This window comes from Agelaius phoeniceus, assembly GCF_051311805.1.
Source record: "Agelaius phoeniceus isolate bAgePho1 chromosome W unlocalized genomic scaffold, bAgePho1.hap1 SUPER_W_unloc_2, whole genome shotgun sequence".
Lineage (NCBI taxonomy): Eukaryota > Metazoa > Chordata > Aves > Passeriformes > Icteridae > Agelaius > Agelaius phoeniceus.
In genome coordinates, this window is record NW_027509867.1 from 6,828,095 (window position 1) to 6,846,180 (window position 18,086).

At 53.9% G+C, this 18,086-nt stretch overlaps 2 protein-coding genes across 2 annotated transcripts in view; one reads left to right on the forward strand and one right to left on the reverse strand.

The window, feature by feature from the left end:
- Positions 1 to 18,086, forward strand: part of LOC143692686 (uncharacterized) — a 513,344-nt gene that overhangs the window by 209,844 nt on the left and 285,414 nt on the right. The gene's annotated exons all lie outside the window — the stretch shown is intronic.
- Positions 13,017 to 13,955, reverse strand: LOC143692593 (olfactory receptor 14J1-like). The gene has a single exon (XM_077172844.1). It carries the CDS (start codon positions 13,953 to 13,955, stop codon positions 13,017 to 13,019), a length of 939 nt encoding a protein of 312 aa, XP_077028959.1.

An 18,086-nucleotide genomic window follows, 5' to 3' on the forward strand; every position in this document is an offset into this window, starting at 1 on the left:
GTGCTGCCCTGGGCAGATGGGATGGCAGCAGGGGCTGCAGAGCTCTCAGCACCTCAGCCCCAGGGGAGCAGGGCAGCCAGGGAGCCTCCTTTGGCCTTGGTCAAGCACCTTCCCCCATGGCTGGGGCTGAGTCCTGTGGCAGCTGCAGCTGCTGCTGTGGCCTTGGCAGGGGCTGAGGCCGTGGGGCCAGTGCCCAGAGCAGCCTGGGCTGAGCAGAGCTGTGGGGCCAGAGCCGGCTGGGCTGGGCTGGGCTCAGAGAGGCCCTTGGTGCTGCCCAGAGCTCAGGGCAGCTGGCAGAGCTTGCAGGGAGCTGGGCTGGGCTCCGAGAGCCTGGCCCAGAAACCATCAGTGTCCATCTCAGCCTGGCTGAGCGTGCAGGGGCAGGACTCAGGCCAGGCCTTGTGGGGCAGGGCCAGCGCCTGTGCAAGGCATTGCAAACAGGCAAGTGGCCCAGAGAGGAGGCTGCTCTGTGCCCTTGGTGGCATGGACAGAGCAGGGAGGGGGCCCAGGACATTTGTCAGCGCCAGCCTCTGTGCCCATGTGTTGGCAGCCCTGGCTGCTGAGCCCAGCTTTGGCCTGGGCTGAGTTTGGCTGTGGCCCAGCTCCATCCTCCTGCGGGGCTCAGGGCCTGTTCCCGGCCATGGCCAGCCCTGGCTGCCTCTCTGCTGGCCCAGAGGCCGGCAGAGCCCGGGGCAGGGCTGTCTGTGCAGCCCCACAGGTGCCAGGGGCTCTGCAGGAGCTGGCAGAGGCTGCCCAGCAGGGAGGCCATGGGGCACAGAGCCCCAAGGCTGCTGTGGGCACCACGGCACAGGGGCCGTTCCCAGCCGCAATGCTCCTGGCCTGGGCTGGGCCTGCACAGGGGCTGGGCGACTGTTGCAGTCATCTTTTCACTAAAAATCTTTTCTTTAGGAGTTTTCCTTCTGAGAAGCTAAGAGGCCTCAGAGGCAGAATGTAAACAGTGGTTATCTGCTGCTGTGGAATGCAACAGGTCCACCTGTGATTGGCCCATCTTAGATGTTTATAATTAATGGCCAATCAAGGACCGAGCTATCTCGGACAGAGTCTGAGAGTGCTGCCTTTGTTATCATTATCTTCTTTTCTATTCTTAGCTTAGTTAGCATCTGAGGAAACCTTTCCTATTTCTTTTTAGTATAGTGATAATGTAATATATATATATCATAAAATAATAAATCAAGCCTTCTGAACATGGAGTCAACATTCTTGTCTCTTCCCTCATCCAAGAACCCCTGTGAACACGGTCACAGTTGGTGACCCTGAGTGATTGAAGAGGAGAATCATCGATTGGTGAGACCCCAGAGGAGCACTGCTGCATTTGGGTAAACCCCGAGTATGTGGCAGTTATGGTCACCTCACACGTGACCACAGAAGTGGATTCTAGCCAGGAGCTGAAGAACTGAAGATCCTGATTTGGACAGAGTTCACAGCAAGGCAGACCACAGAGAGAACCTTCTGAAAAGCCTCCAGGAAGATGGCCAGAAAGCTCAGCAGCACCAAGCAGCTGGCCAGAGAGTGCTGGACACTGTCACAAGGTTCTGTTAGCTTTTCCCCTCCTGAAAATGCTGCCCTTTGCAGTTTGTGGCTGCAAATGTGGAGGACCCCTCCCACAGAGGCAGAGGTTCCTTTCTCCCCTTCAGAGGAGAGACTTATTGCCCTCTGGCAAAAATGGGGTGAAGAGGATGGAATTCTCCTGTTGGAGAGATATGAGTTTTTCGATGGGCAAAGCTCTTTGGGTTTTCTACGAATGTACTCTATGCCCTTGATATGTTTGTGTGGGAGTGCATGGAATCCATTTTCCAAGTCATTTTGAACAATAGATTCGGGTACGCCCGGATTTATCCAGTGTTCAGCGCACTTCTTCCGGTTTTGCAACGGAGAGCAGCTGTTTTTCCCTGGATTGCTAACTGCACGGGGCAAGCCCCATTTCCCCCAATTCTCACGGGAGGAGACCCTTTGGAGGGGGACGATCTGCTGCTTCCCAGCCCCCCTGAATTGCAGAGGGGGGGTGAAGTTTCGCCCGGAGCTGAAGAAAGTTTTTTCCTGCGTTTTTGGAGCATGCTCAGACGGAGCCGTCTTTCCCCCCCCTCGTCTCTCTTCCGGGGATGATGAGTGGGCGGTGCCGCCCCTGGCAGCCCTGAAGGCCCCACCCTGGCCGGGCCCCTGGACCCCGCCCTGCTCAGAGCTGGAGGCGGCATCGGTGCCCGAGGTCCCGTCTCTGGGGCCCATGGGGCCGCCTCCCGTGCCTGGGGGGCCGCTCCAGCTCTCCCCGTGGCCGCTTCTCCGGGCAGCCCCGCCCGCGGCTCCACCGGCTTCTGCGCCTGCGCGGCTGACCTCCGAAACAGCGCTTCCCGCGGCTGCGCTGGTGTTACCAGGCAACGGAGATCCGGCGTCGCTTCCACCGCTTCCCGCGGCTGCGCTGGTGTTGCCAGGCAACGGAGATCCGGCGTCACTTCTGCCGCTTCCCGCGGCTGCGCCGGTGTTGCCAGGCAACGGAAATCCGGTGTCGCTTCCGCCACTTCCCGCAGCTGCGCCGGTGTTGCCAGGCGGCGACGATGCGGCTGCTGCTTCCGGCCTGGCGGGGGGTGCATTCTCTCCGGCCCCGCCGCCCCCGCCAGCCCCCCCGGCGGCTTCGCCGCCTTCCGCCAAACCAGTCCCAGTTCAGGATGCTGCTGAAAATGACACCGAGCCCGAGGGATCCTCGGTGCTGCCTGTGGTCCCAGTGCCCCCGGCAGCAGCTGCCACGGCGGCTCCTGCACCCAGCGTGACTCCCCCCTGAGTTTTTCGGGTTGTCCCGGGGCGGCCTCTGTGGGTGGAGCTGGGACAGGGGAAGAGGGCGTCAGCCTCTCCTTCCGTAGGGGAGGCATGGCCCGACAGCTGGGTGTGAGTGCAGCCCGGCTGCCTGCTTTCAAACTCAGCGTTCTTGGCGGGGTGGGGGGTGTTTGGTCGGGGACTGCCCCTTGGAGGTTGCCATCCCTGCCGCCCCTCGGGCGCCCCAGCGGTGTTGGGGAGGTGGCTCCCGAAAGTTCTGCCCCCGGTCCCCCGGCCGGAGAGGTTTGGTGTGGTGCCGGGAGGCAGATGGGAGGAACGCCTTTTGCATTTGCATTGCAGAGGCAAGGGGAACAGCGGGAAGCGGTCATCACTTGTTTGCTATGGGGAACAAACATTCCCAGACCCGAGATGAAGATCCTCGGGGCAGCTTCTGTCCCCCCATTGCTGGCATGCCTCGGTGATTTTGGGGGAGGAAGCGTTTGGTCACCTGTTCTGCCATTGTACTGGCAGCAGGGTGCGGGTCTGTGCCAATGCAGAGCCTGCCTCGGGGGCTGGGCCTGGGCTGTTGGGCTCGGGTCCCTGGACCAGGGCCACCTCCCGGCCTCCTGCTGGGTTTGGGGGCTTTGCTTCCCCCTTCAGGTCCTGGGCCACCGTTTTGTGGGCCAGGTCTGGGGTTCCTGATCCTTCCACATGGGCCAGGGCCCCCAAGGGCCTCTCTCTGGCTCCTCTGCTGCTGCTGCTCTTTCCGACAAGACAAAAAAAAAAAAAATTGAATAAAAAAGGGTGAAAGAGCTGGCAGCAGCTCAGAGGCATTGAGGAGCCAGGGATTGGCTTCAGCCCAAGTTGTTCAATAAAGGGCTGTGGCAAGACATTTCAGAAATTTTCTCAAAATTGTTTGAAGACTGTCAATGGACTTTTGATAACTATTGATGGACTTTTCTGTAGCAAGCCTGTTTCAGGACCAAAAGAAACTTTCAGATATGGCAAAGAGGAACATCTTCAAGCCATGGACTTTTCCTGAAACTCAGCTGCTTGGACTTGAATTTTCTTTGCATTGTTTTTTCATTTTCTTATATTATAAAATTGTTTTAGTAATATGATAGAATTTTATGTTCTACGGGTGAAGAAATTCCCAGTGCATTCCACAGGAGCACTTGAGTGGAGTTTGATTGGCAACAGATAACCTGTCAAGTGTTTGTCTTTTTCTTCGGCATGAGTACAGCAGAGAAAATTACAAACACTTTTTCCTTTTAATTTAACTAAATAAAAAAAGGTGACATGTCGCAGACATCTTTCGTGAAAAATCCTTTCTTAGGATTTTTCCTTGTGAGAAGCTGCAGTTTCAGTAACCAAAGTAAACAATGGTTATCTGCTGCTGTGGAATGCAACAGGTAGACCCGTGATTGGTCTCCTGTGGGTGTTTGGATTTCTTGACCACTCATGGCAGAGCTGGCTCTTGCTCTGTCTGAGACACAGATCTTTGTTATTCATTCTTTTCTATTCTTAGCTTAGCTAGCTTCTGAAGAAACCTTTTCCTTTCTATTGGTTTTAGTATAGTCTTAATGTAACATATATCATAAAATAATAAATCAAGCCTTCAGATCATGGAGTCAACATTCTCGTCTCTTCTTCATCCTGAAAACCCTTGTGACCACAGTCACAGGGTACGGCTACAAGGGCTGAGATTTCATCTCCTTCCAGCTGGGACGCGGGAGCTTTGCAGGGTCGGACGATGCTGCCTGGATCACCCAGAGGTGCTGGGAATCCAAAAGGATCATGGTGGAGCAAGTGAAGCATTTCCTGGTACACACCTGTGTGGAAGGGCCCCCAAAATACATCAGACATGGTCGGGAGGCTCTGGAGCACAAAGGTGGGCGTGGGAGGGGAAGGGCAATTCCTATGGGAATGGGGTATTCAGGAATGGGGGACTTGGGAATGCAGGAATTGCCATGGAATTTCCATGGCCAGATCTCACTCTCATTCCAGTCAGGTGAGAATTCCATGGATGGATCTCCCCCCTAACCCACTGTCATGGGAATTCCATGGAGAAATGATTTGAATTGATGACCAATCCAATGCCAGCAGTGCAATGAGATCTAATCCCTGCTGGGATTCCATGGGACCTCAATCCCAATCCTTTACCCAGGCTGGCTCTGCTGTGCCCGTGGCAGCACCAGGGGAGTGCCCTGTCCCTGCCCTGAGCCCAGCACGAGCCTTTCCTTGGCTGTTCTGTGCCCTGCCCGGGGCAGGAGGGCACAGCCAGAGTGGCTTTGGTGGCCCCGGGCACTCGGCTGGGCTGCAGCCACTGCAGGGGCTCCTGGGGAATGTTCCAGAGCAAAGCTTAAAGCAAACAACAGTTCCTGGAGGGGATTCTGCCCCTGGGCCTGTGCTGGGAGCCCAAGGGCAACAGCCCAAAGTGCTGGAGCTCAGTGTCCCTTGGCCAGGTCGTGTTCCCTGGCTGTGCCCTGTCCCTCAGCTGTGCCCTGTCCCTGTCCCCTGTCCCTCAGCTGTGCCCTGTCCCCTGTCCCTCAGCTGTCCCCTGTCCCTGTCCCCTGTCCCTCGGCTCTGTGGGGCTGGGGCTGGCAGCAGGACCCAGAGCAGCCCTGGGGGAGAACAACCCTGAGCCCCAGCTGGGCCAGTTCCCCCCAGGTCACTCCCACCATGGGCCCTGTGGCTCCCAGTCACCCCCAGGATGGTCCCAGTCACTTCCAGTTACACTCAGTATGTTCGCAGTATCATCCCGGTCACTCCCAGTATGATCTCAGTATAATCCCAGCATGATCCCAGCACAGTCCCAGGTGTTTCCATTCACCCCTACTATAGTTCCAGGCACTGCCAGTATGGTTCCAGCCACTCCCAGTATGATTCCAGTATGAACCCAGTCACTCTCAGTACGGTGCCATTTGCCCCCAGTATGGTCCCAGTCACTCCAAGTCACCCAGTATGATTCCAGTCACTCCCAGATCCCCCCAGTATTATTCCAGTAACTTCTTTTATGGTTCCTCTGTGATCCCAGTCACTCCCGGTCTCCGCCAGTATATCCCAATTGCTCCCAATAGCTTCCAGCATGATTCCAGTTGCTCATAGCCACTCCCAGTCACCTCCAGCACAATTCCAGTCACTTCCTGTATATCCCAGTTGCCCCAGCATGGTCTCAGTTGCCCTCAGTCTGCTCCCAGTCACTTCCAGTGAGATCCCACAATGACCCCAGTCACCCTCACTCAGTGTGGTTCCAGTTGCTCCCAGTATGATCCCATTTGTCCCAGCATGGTCCCATTTCCTCCCAGTGTGATCCCAGTTGCCTCTAGCACAGACCCAGTCCATCCCAGTATGATCCTACTCTGATGCCATGATGATTCCAGTTGCTCCCAGTATGGTCCTGGTTGCTCCCAGTCTGATCCCAGTTGCTCTCAGTGGCCCCTAGCATAGACCCATCGACCCAAGAATGATCCCAGTATGAGTCCACTATGATCCCAGTCTCCCCTAGTATGGTCCCAGTCAATCCCAGTTGCCCCAAGTGTAGACTAGTCACTGCCAGTTCCTCCAGGCGTTCATGGTTGAGATTGGGTTTGCACCTCCAAAATTCCCTATATCCAAAGACTGCTCCAAAACAAAATCTGCCATTCCTGACAAGTCTGGCTGGCCTTGGCCTGGTGAGGCTCTCACCTGCCTCCCAAACACTGGGGCTCCGTGCTTTCCTTCCTATGGAAAAGAACTGTCCTTCTTGTCCAGATCCCCATGGCCAAATTTGTGTTCCACCTCCAACATTGCCTGTTGTGACAGATTGTAGGAGATTGTTGGCTCAAAACTTTTCATATGGGGGAGGATGAAGGGGCAGGTCAAGCCTTGCCCTGCCCTGTGACCCCAGCCCCGTCCTGCCCTGGAACCCCAATCCCCCCAGAGCCTCTATCCCAGCCCAGCAGTGGCTGCCAGTCCCTGGCACAGCACAGGCAATGCTCCACAGCCACCTCTGCAGCCCCAGCCCAGCTCCTGAGGGACCAAATGAGCCCAAGTCCCACCTGGGGGAAGGGCCCAGGGAGACCAAGGGGTATTGAAGGCTGAGCACAAGGCAAGCACACATCTTGACCCTGGATCCTCTTGGAATTTCCATCTGAACAGTGCTGGAATCCAGGAGTTGGTAGTTGTGTGTGTGTGCTTCTCTAAATCTTATTTGTCTTCCTCTCTCTCTGTGTCTACTTCTTATATTTTCGTCCTCTTGCAAATTTTGAGTAACTTGAAATTGAACAGGCTTAGAGTTTGTGTAGTTGAATGGGCCAAGTTAATGCTTTGAGAAGTGTTTTTTGTTGATTGAATGTTGTACCAAACCTTTTGCCAAAGTTTCTCTGATTTTCTAAAGTTACCAGTAAAGGCTGGTTTGTTGTTTTGACCTTGTGAGAATCTCTTGTTGGTATTACTGCAGTACATCCAACTCAGAGTACACAAACAGCTGTAATTCCTTTTAAATGTCTCACTGAGGGAGTTGTTCGGGGGATGGGAGTCAGGGATTCTCTGTCCTGTCCCCACGGTCTCTGGGCAGGGATGGCCTCAGTGGGGGCTGCTGACATCCTCAGCAACTTGGAGGCTGCTGCTGAATTTCACTGCTCCAGAGGCTTGTTCAGCCTTCAGCTCTTCAGTGCAGGAATTCAGTGTCCCAGGGCTCATGAACATTCAGAACACCTGAACAAGCCAAGCCTCTGGGAATCATTTGATTTTAATTTTCAAATAATTTGTGGTTAAGTAGATCTCAGTAGTGTATTGAAACTGAATACATGATATTTAAAAAGACAGCGAGAAAAGGTTTTTTAGGTCCTGTTTAGATTTGTTTTCCTGTTAATTCATTGATATGTGCAATCTCCAATTGATCCTGAATCCAAGTATCTCCTCATGCAGTTTGAATGGATATGCAAATCAAGACCCTTCATGGCTGACAGTCAATCAGACTCTGTCCCTACCCCCACCCCACCATTTCCCCCATCCAAGCCCTGGCACTCAGAGCAGCCCTGTGCAAATCTGAGCTGCCTCCAGCCCAGGCTGCACCTGCAGCTTTCAGCTCCTTGGCTCCAACTCCCACCTGCTTTCCTTGGAGAAGGAGCTGCCCGAGACACAGAGGGATATTCATTTCTTGTCAGCCAACAAAGCCAAGGGAAGACACAGCTCCATCCAATGCAAAAGTCATTCTTCTCCCTGGCTCTGCCCTGCCCCTGATCCCCCCAGCCTGTCCTGTTTCCTTCATCCCTGCATTGCCAGGGACTCTCTGGGACAAGGGAGCTCTGCTCTGGGGATGGAGGGAAGTCCAAGTGCAGCCACTGGAGTGGGAACCACAACTCATCAGGTTTGTGTCCTTTGGGGACCAGGAACTGGTGAGACTCAGAGGCACAGAAAGTTTCTCCTCATGGCCAACAGACCACAGTTGAACAGGACACAATTTAATTACAATCTCACTCTTCCCTGAGCTATGTGCAATGTCCCAGCAGTGCCTGATGAGTCCAACATCCACAAGGGATTTCTATACTAGAATTAATTTTAGACAAACATGATCCTGTAATAGATATAAACACAATTATGTTCTTGTATCAGGATGCTCATCCTGGAGTGGGGGCAAAACAGCTCCAACAATTCCTGATTTGCAAAGCTGTCAGTGGTGGATGGAGAAGGGAGGTCAGGCTGCTCTGGTGTTGAGGAAATGCTGAAACCAGCCTGACTCATTTCATCTCCTCCTGTCCTGGCCTATCTCCCCTCTTTCCCCTTCCACCCATTGGCTTTTGTCTCCCACCAGGCCCCCGGTGAAGAGCCTGGCTCTGTGTTCTCCATCCCCTCCTCGCTGGCACTGCCAGGCTGGGATGAGGAGCCCCTCAGCCTTCCCTGCTCTGGGCTGGACAAGCCCAGCTCCCTCAGCCTCTGCTCACAGCCCAAGGGCTCCAGCCCCACCTTGGAGGCCCTTCCCAGACCCTGCTCCAGCTGCCAGACATCTTTCCTGCCCTGGGCAAACCAACCCAGGCCACAGTGACCTGGATAATCCCCGTCCTTGATGTCCTGGTCACACAGCCCTGGCCCCTTGTCCCCATGTCAGGCTCTGGGGTGGATCCTGTGGAACATCCTTTGGTGGAGGCTGTGGCTCCAGGTGGGCTGGGGGGATCCCGGGGGACAGGGACCCCGCTGGGCATGGACAGCATTGGACTTGTTGGGAGAAACTGTGAGGGGGAGCTGGGGCCGAGTGACCAACCCAGTGACCTGACACAGCCCCTCTGGGATGTCACACAGCCCCTCTGGGATGTCACACAGCCCCTCTGGGATGTAACAGCCCCTTCTCTAATGTCACACAGCTGGTCTCTGATGTCAGCCAACTCAGTGATGTCATAGTCTGCTCTGTGATGTCAGACATCTGCCCTGTGATGTCACAGCTGGCTCTGTGATGTCACAGAGGCACTCTATGATGTCATTGCTACTCAATGATGTCACATGACCCACTCTGTGATGTCATAGCCCACTCTGTGACCTCATGTTACCAGATGATCAATTGCCTACACCAGGTGAGCTCACACCTGGAGCTTGTTCTCCACATCCCCAGGCCTATGGAAACCACACCAGGCCCATTGTGTGAGAAGGGGAACTGGAAGTTCAGCAGCCTCAGTGTCCTGCCAGCTCAGCCAGGCCCACTGGAACATTGGGGTCCACGACCACCAGGGACCACCAGAGAGACCCCCCAGGAAAGAAGAACACATGGGTAAAGGGGCGAGGAAATATGCTAATGATTTTGGGGAAATGATTATCAGATGTGTGTTTAGTCCAAGACAATCAATGAATATGTGAGCAAAATACAGAAAATAAACAGAAACTTTCCTGTACTCAGCATGCACAGCTTTGGGAGGAGCTCTCCCCCGTGCATCCAGCTGAATAAAGAATGCTGCTTCTTAATGCTACATTGGGGTTAAGGAGTTTTCTGTTTTGCCGGATTTTTGGTGACACTCCCAAGGAAAGCTCTGTCTGCTGCTGTTCACACGGAGGCTGCCTGGGGCCCAGTGACCATGAAATAATCAAGTTTTCAATGTTCTATGAAAGAAGGAGGGGCAGCAACAAAACTTCTACACTGGCATTAGGAAGGGCAGACTTTGGCCCTCCCCAGACTTTGGGGAGTACCAAATCTGGTACTGATTTTTTGAAAGGAAAGAGCCCTTTAAAACAAAGAGATCCAGGAAGGATGGACAAATTTCAAGAAAGTAATCTTAAGGGGGAAGGAGCAACCTGTCCCAGTGTGCCAAAACATGATCTAGAGAGGAAAAGGACTGTCCTGGCTGCCGATGGAGCTTTTCTGGGAACTCAGGGGAAAAAAGGACCAGCAATGCAGGAAGTGTTTAAGGATGTTGTTAGGTTATGAAGAAAGTGATGTGAAGAAATGAAAGCTCAATTAGAATTTAAACTGGCGGCTTGTAAAAAGAATAAAAAATGTTTTTATAAAAAAAATTATAGCAAAAGGAGGGAGAAGGAGAACCTCTACTCTTTATTGGATAAAGTTAAAAATAGAGCAACTGAAGATAAGTAAAAGACAAAGCTACTTAATATCTTGTTTGTCAATTTTCAATATTAGGACAGGCTGTCCTCAGGACAAGTGTTCTCCTGAGCTGGTAGATGGGCACAGGGAGCAGAACAGCCCCCTGGAATCCAGGAGGAAGCAGCTGCTGACCTGCTGAGCCACTCAGATGCTCACAGGTGTCTCTGGGAGCAGATGGGATCCATCCTAGGGGGATGAGGGAGCTGTGGATGAGCTCCCCAAGCTGCTCTCCATCATTTACCATCAGTCCTGGCTCAGCAGGGAGGGCCCAGAGCACTGGAGGTGCCAGTGTGAGCCCATCCCCAGGAAGGACTGGAAGGAGGAGCTGGGGAACTCCAGGCCTGTCAGCCTGACCTGGGTGCCCGGTAAGGTTCTGGAACAGATCACCTTGAGTGCCATCACAGGGCACCCACAGGATGGCCCAGGGATCAGAGCCAGCCAGCGTGGATTTCAATATCTGCATTCATGGTCTGGATAAGGGGATTGAGTTCAGCGTGAGCAAATTTGCAGATGACACCAAGCTGGGTGTGAGTGTGGATCTGCTGGAGGGTAGGAGGGCTCTGCACAGGGCCCAAATCCAACAAGGTGAGGTTTAATAAGTCCCAGTGCTGGGTCCTGCACTTTGGCCACAACAACCCCTGCAGCACTACAGGCTGGGGACAGAGTGGCTGGAGAGCAGCCAGGCAGAAAGGGACCTGCAGGGACTGATGGACAGCAGGCTGGACATGAGGCAGCAGTGTGCCCAGGTGGCCAAGAAGGCCAATGGCTCCTGTCCTGGATCAGGAATGGTGTGGCCAGCAGGAGCAGGGCAGGGATTCTTCCCCTGTGCTCAGCACTGGTTGGGCAGCACCTCGAGTGCTGTATCCAGTTCTGGGCCCCCCAATTTAGAAAGGACATGGAGGGGCTGGAGCATGTCCAGAGAAGGGCAACAAGGCTGGGGAAGGGTGTGGAGCACAAGTCCTGTGAGGAGTGGCTGAGGGAGCTGGGGTTGTTTATCCTGGAGAAGAGGAGGCTCAGGAGAAACCAGGCCATGTCAGGGCACAGGTTGGACTTGATGATCTCCAACCTTGATTTTCCAACCTTGCTGAATCTGGGATTCCCTGAAAGCACCCCTGGAGCAGTTGCAGGATGAGCCCTGGGCCTCCTCTTCAGCAGCTCCAGCAGCCCAGGTCCCTCAGCTTCTCCTGGCAGCCCCAAAGCCCATCCTGTCAGTCCTGCAGAGCCTCTGCAGCTCCTCCTCATTGCCCAGAACAGGGAGCCCCAGAGGCAGACACAGAAGCCCAGATGTGCCCCCCTGGCCTGGGGTGCCTGTGGCAAGGGAGCAGCAGCAGGCACTGCAGGAGCCTGCAGACAATTCCTGCAGCACTTGTAGGATGATCCTGCTGCCCAAGGGACGTTCCCATGGGGCAAAGTCAGGAACTGCAATGAGGAGTGGGGCCAGAGAGGAAAGGACAAACAGGGATGGGCTCTTTGCAGGGGAGGGAAAAGGGGTGGGCAAGAAGAAGAAATTCGAACCAGGAGGAATGGAGAAAGCAAAGGTGCAGCCAAGGAAGTGCTCAGGGCAATTTGGGGCTGGCTGCCAGGCAGCCCTGGCTCTGAGCAACAGCGTCTGCAGTGGCACAGGAAACTCCCAGCTGATGGGAACAAACTTTCTGGCTGAGTGCAGAGGCCAGGACAAAGCTGAGTGGTTTCCCTGGTGTCCCGCAGGCCTTGCTGGCCCCAGGGGCTGCTGGCATTTGTGCTCCCTCAGGTTCATGTCCCCACAGCAACAGCATGGGGGTGCTGGCCCTGCTGTGTGCAATGCAAACAGGGGCTGCTGAGGCAGTGCTGCTGTGTCTGTGCCTGCAAGGATGGGGCACCTGTGTGAGCTGGGGGAGAGGCCAGGGCTGCAGAGGGGGGATGTTGTTGGCAGCTGCATGAGGACGCTCTGGGACGCTGCCCTGGGCTGTGCAGCGCACTGGGCATGGATCAGCCCCTGCTCTGCTGCTCCTTCCCGTCTGCCCCAGGGCCCTTGCAGAGCCTCAGCCATGCTGTTTGCCCCCAGCCTGCCCATGGCCAGCCTGGGGCTGCTGACGGGGGTTTCTGTGCTGAGCATTGGCCTGGCCGTGTTCTTGAGAGAGCCTGGGCAAGGAGCCTGGAGCCCCCAGGGCCTGGCCTGAGGCGTCAGCGCTGCCCCAGCAGTGCCCATGGCCTGGCCCTGCTGCAGCCCCGGCACTGCCACCCCCAGGGCTGTGCCCGGCCCCAAGAGCACTCAGGCCCTGCAGCAACACCAGGGCCACCAGGGCAGCGGGGCAGGGCCACGGCAGCAGCACTGGCAACACCAAGTGCTGCTGCTGCTGCTGCTGCTGGGCACAGCTGCTGGGCCAGCACTGATCTGCCCCAGCTCTGCACACAGACATTGCTGCTGTAGCTCCAGAGAAGGCAACACAAGGGCATCTCTGCAGAAAACTCTGCTGGGAGATCCTTTAGTTCCTTTAAAGCCACCAAGAGCACAGCCCCTCATTGACACAGTCTGTGGCCACAGAGAAGGGGGAGAGAAATAAAATGAGAAATGGCACAAGGAATTATATTTCGTTATGGACAATATTAATAAAAGTAATACAAAAGAAAAAACCCACAACCAAACCAAAATGAGTATCAAAGATGACTTTTATTATGAATGATTTGCAGAAATTGACCATCATTTTAATGGTTCCTGAAACCATCCAGTCATCAGTCTCCACACTGCAGCCTTGAGCTCCTGGTTCCTCAGGCTGTAGATGAGGGGGTTCAGGACTGGAGGCACCACTGAGTACAGAACTGACAGGGCCAGATCCAGGGACGGGGAGGACAGGGAAGGGGGCTTCAGCTGAGCAAACGTGCCTGTGCTGATGAACAGGGAGACCACGGCCAGGTGAGGGAGGCAGGTGGAAAAGGCTTTGTGCCGTCCCTGCTCAGAGGGGATCCTCAGCACAGCCCTGAAGATCTGCACATAGGAGAAAACCATGAACACAAAACAAACAAATGATAAACTAGCAGTAACTACAAGAAGCCGAAGTTCCCTGAGATAGGATTTGGAGCAGGAGAGCTTGAGGATCTGTGGGATTTCACAGAAGAACTGGCCCAGGGCATTGCCATGGCACAGGGGCAGGGAAAATGTATTGGCTGTGTGCATGAGAGCATTGAGAAAGGCACTGGCCCAGGCAGCTGCTGCCATGTGGGCACAAGCTCTGCTGCCCAGGAGGGTCCCGTAGTGCAGGGGTTTGCAGATGGACACGTAGCGGTCGTAGCACATGATGGTCAGGAGGAAATACTCTGCTGAGATGAAGAACACAAAAAAAAATAGCTGTGCAGCACATGCTGTGTAGGAGATGTCCCTGGTGTCCCAGAGGGAATTGTGCATGGCTTTGGGGACAGTGGTGCAGATGGAGCCCAGGTCAGTGAGGGCCAGGTTGAGCAGGAAGAAGAACATGGGCGTGTGCAGGTGGTGGCCGCAGGCTACGGCGCTGATGATGAGGCCGTTGCCCAGGAGGGCAGCCAGGGAGATGCCCAGCAAGAGGCAGAAGTGCAGGAGCTGCAGCTGCCGCGTGTCTGCCAATGCCAGCAGCAGGAAGTGCCTGATGGAGCTGCTGTTGGACATTTAAGGAGCCTTGGCATGGGGATCTGTAAAAAAAGTAATCATAAAATAGTTGGGTTTGGAGAGGACTTGAAATATCCCAGCACAGCCTGGGGGCACTTTCCCCCCACTGCCTGCCCAGGGCTCTGCTGCCTGGAGCTGTCCCTGCCAGCAGCTGCTTCCCTGTGCCCAGGGCTGGGCCCTGCCAGTGCTGCCAGAGCCCAGCCCAGCCCTGGGGGCTCAGCTCTGCCCTGCAGAGCCCTCCCAGCTCAGGCACTGCCCAGAGCCAGCTCTGGCTCTGCAGGCTCTGCTAGAAACATGATAAAAACCTTGAGCTATTGGAAAAGTGACACTGATGCTGCCCCTAAGGGCGGATTTCTTTCACTGCCTGGTTTTGTAAGATCTGATATAAAAAATTTCTCTACCTGAACTGAGGGATGATTATCTGTTTGCAATTTCCCATCCATGCAACCTAGAGCAGTAGATTAATAAAGCAGGATTTTCCCTTTTATTCAGGCCCTACCTTGCTGTGCACCCTGTATAATCTCCTTGGAAATGTTCTGCAGTTAAATGCCATGCTGGGAGCAGTCCTGAACAATGCAGCATCCTCCCCACACAAGGAGAACACTTCCAAGCCTCACCAGCTGTCTCCTGCCAGCCAGATCTTGTCCCCCAGTGCTGGGAGCAGCTGCCAGGGCTGGCTGAGAGCTGTCCCTGGCAGGCAGCAGAGTCCCTGCCCCAGCACAGCGCCCTGGGCTGCAGGACCCTGCTCTGCAGGACAGCCCTGGGCACCCCTGGCTGCTCTGCACAAGAGACAAGCAGAGAATGTACTCACAGGCTCTGCAGGCATTGGCATGTTCCAGCTTGAGGAGATGGCTCCAGGAGCTGCAGCTGCACTGTCCTGCAGCCAGAGGTTCCTGTGCCAAGGGCTGGCAGTGATTGTGCCCCAGGCACTTCTCAGCCCCCTCCCAGCCCTGACTGATTGAAGCTCTCTGTGCCTCTGGGCTGTGCCCGGGCTGGCTGCAGGCAGTGCCCCAGCCCTGCTGGGCTGGCACAAGAGCTGCTCATCAAGAGAAATGTGCTTTTGAAGCTCTTCTTGGTGACCAGGAGCTGCCTCTGTGCCAGGAGCCCAGCCCAGCTCAGCAGCACAGACACAGCACAAGGACTTTAATCAGCCTCTGGGGCTTTGTGCTCAGGGCCTGGACATCAGTCCCTGAGAGGCAGCTGAAGAAACCTCTGCAGAACTCCAAGGCAGAATCCAACTCCAAAGTTTCTTGGACTTTTAATGGGTCCCATTGAGGGACACGAGTGAGAAAGTGTCCCCAGGCCCAGGCAGAGCAGAGAACTGCAGGCAGTGATGACAGGTGGGGACAAAGAGAAGCCAAGTCTTGGTGCCCTGGGGCACAGCAGGGTCTGTGCCAGCAAGGGCTGGGAGGAGACACCTTGTCCTGAGGCCCTGGGGCCTCCTGGCACAGCCCCAGCCAGGCTGGGCACTGTCAGCCCCTTGTGCTGCCCTCAGCATCCCCCCCTAGCCCACATCCCAGTGGCCTCAAGGATCTGCTGCAAGGAGTCCCTGGGGAGCCTTGCTCAGCAATGGCCCTGGGGGCTCCTTCATGCTCCCTGCAGGGGCTGCAGGTTTTTCAAAGGACTTGGGGTTTGGCTTTTGCCATGGAGTCTCTGAGAGGTTTGTGCAATCATGGCCTCCAATTATCTGCTGTAATTAGTCCCTGGAGAGGCTTTGTCAGTAACAACACTCAGTGGGGATCATTAATACTTCAGGGTACTTCAGATATTTTAAGGTACTTGGTGTTTCCCTTTTGATACAGACTCTGTGAGAGGTTTGTGCAATCATGCCCCAATTATCTGCTTTAATGAGTCCCTGGAGAGCTTTGTACTGACACTCAGTGGTGGTCATTAATGCCTTGAGATACTCAAGGTTTTTAAGGTACTTCATGGATTTAAGAATACTTTTAGATACTTTTAAGGATTTTCCTTCCTACACTGAGTCTCTGAGAGGTTTTTGTGCCATCCTGGCCTCCAATTCTCTCCTCCAAGAGTCCATGAGGAGCCTGTGTTGGGTATCTTCCCCCTTTCTGTTTTACAACAAAGATGGAACTGAAAGAATTTTGTAAGACTTTCTTAAAGCATCCAAATAAACATGGGACAATTAACAATACAAGAACAACCACTAAGATAATTATAGTCCTGTTTTAGCTAGATATCATCCAACCCTTTAGTCCCTTGGATTGGAAGAGTTTATTGAACCAGTCTTTGTTTTCTACTTGATGCTTCTTGAACCCTTCCTTCAGTCCCTGAATGCTCTTGTGGATTGACTCGCTGTGGCTGGAGAGGTTCATGCAGCACATGCCCTCAGAGTCTACACAGCCATGCCCATGTGCCCAGAGTAAAAACTCTATCACTGTTCTGCAAGGTGGCGTGTCTGATGGTCTCTGTGTCTGAGAGCAGCCACTCAATGTGAGGGAGGCAGCATTGGTTTGCTTACTCAACAGGCACCCAGGATGGTCTGATTGCCCTAAAGCTTTAGCTGCAGCCACCCAAGGCAGTCCAAATTTGGGGTGCTACCATCCAATACCTGGATTAAAGCTTTCAAAGCCATCTCTTTGATATCATCCAATACTTCTCTGGGGATACCTGCTGCTTGATCATCTGGCAGGCTGTGTTGTCCTTCTCCAGCTAGATGGTTGATTGTCAATTCCGCCCTTGCCTCATTATTAGCATAGTCTGCTATTAATTGATTTAGTAAACACTTCCATCCCCCTTCCCACAGGGTGTATTCTGTAGGTGACAACAACATGGACATAATATATTTTAAATCATAGGGGGTTTAGATGTGCTGTAAACATGGCCCTCATTAGGCCATTAAAATAAGATGAGTCCTTTCCATGGTCTTTAGCTGCCCTACACAGATCCTTGATTTCCCCATAAATCAATGGCTGACACCTGGGATTCTGCCCCCTTCTTTCATACAGGGGCAATGAGGAGTTTTGAGGTTATTTGCCAGTCTCCTTCCTTAACTGGAGGCATGGCCCAGGGTGGAGAGGATGATTGACAGTGGGGGCGTGACCCGCAGTTGTTGGGGTGGAGTCTGGAGGTTCGTTCTGGGAGGAAGTGAAGGCTGTGGTAGCAGGAAGTGGAGGAGCCAAGATGGAGGGAGGATGGTCGGGCTCCCGAGCCGCATTCAGGCTCCTTCCACCTTGAGTCTCCAGGGCATGATGCTCCAAGACAGCGTGGCCATTGCCATCTTGGACCATTGTGGAAGGTCTGAGAAAGGCAGGTTTGAGGGGTGGTCCCGAGTTAGGAGTGAGCAACAGATTGAGTTTTCAGCACACTGCTTGCTGGTGAAGGGTCTCAAGGATGGTGTGGAAGATGGGGAGCATGCAGAGTGCAATGGGGTCCCTTTTAAGTCCGACGGAGTCCCAAAATTCAGTGGTATGGATTTCATCAGCAGAGGCATCTGGATAATTTTTAATGATCCACCTCATGATTGATTTTAATTCGTACTTTGAAAATATTAAGTCATGATCAGTGAGAATTAAAGCATCCATGTATGCTCCTTTCTACTTTGGACATCTGACTACCCTTTTTTTTTTCTCTGCCTTATGGGGAAGAGCCACCAGAACACTCCAAATCAGTTATGGGACATGGGTGCATATTGTAAAAACACAGTGGCAAAATGGGCAATAAATGTCTTGCATTTCCCCAAACCCACCTGCAATCCTATGCAGGTGAAACCATTGTTGTCCCTGCCGATCCTGGGCAAGGTCCTTCGAAGCAACGATGAATCCACTGGGCCCAGCACAATCCAAAATCCCGGGGAGCCCTGGCCTATCCATCGGCTAACCCCAGCTGACGTGACTGACACAAGGAGCCCTGAGTGTCAGGGTCCCTGTTTGGGCGCTGTCATGGTTTGACGCTGGCACAATGCCAGTGCCCCCATGAAGATACCTTCTCCCTGGTTTCTGCTGTGAGATGTGACCAGGAATAAGCAAAGCAGGCTCCTACTTAGGAAAGAAAACAAAACTTTATTAACTACACTACACTATATATAAAAAGGAACACACACAGGGAAAATGAAAACCTTACAAATACATTTCCTCCTCCCCCCACCAAATTTCCAATACAATACATCTATTC

Excerpts from the sequence above, each read along its gene's own strand:
- LOC143692593 (XM_077172844.1), bottom strand. The coding sequence starts at position 13,955 with ATGTCCAACAGCAGCTCCATCAGGCACTTCCTGCTGCTGGCATTGGCA.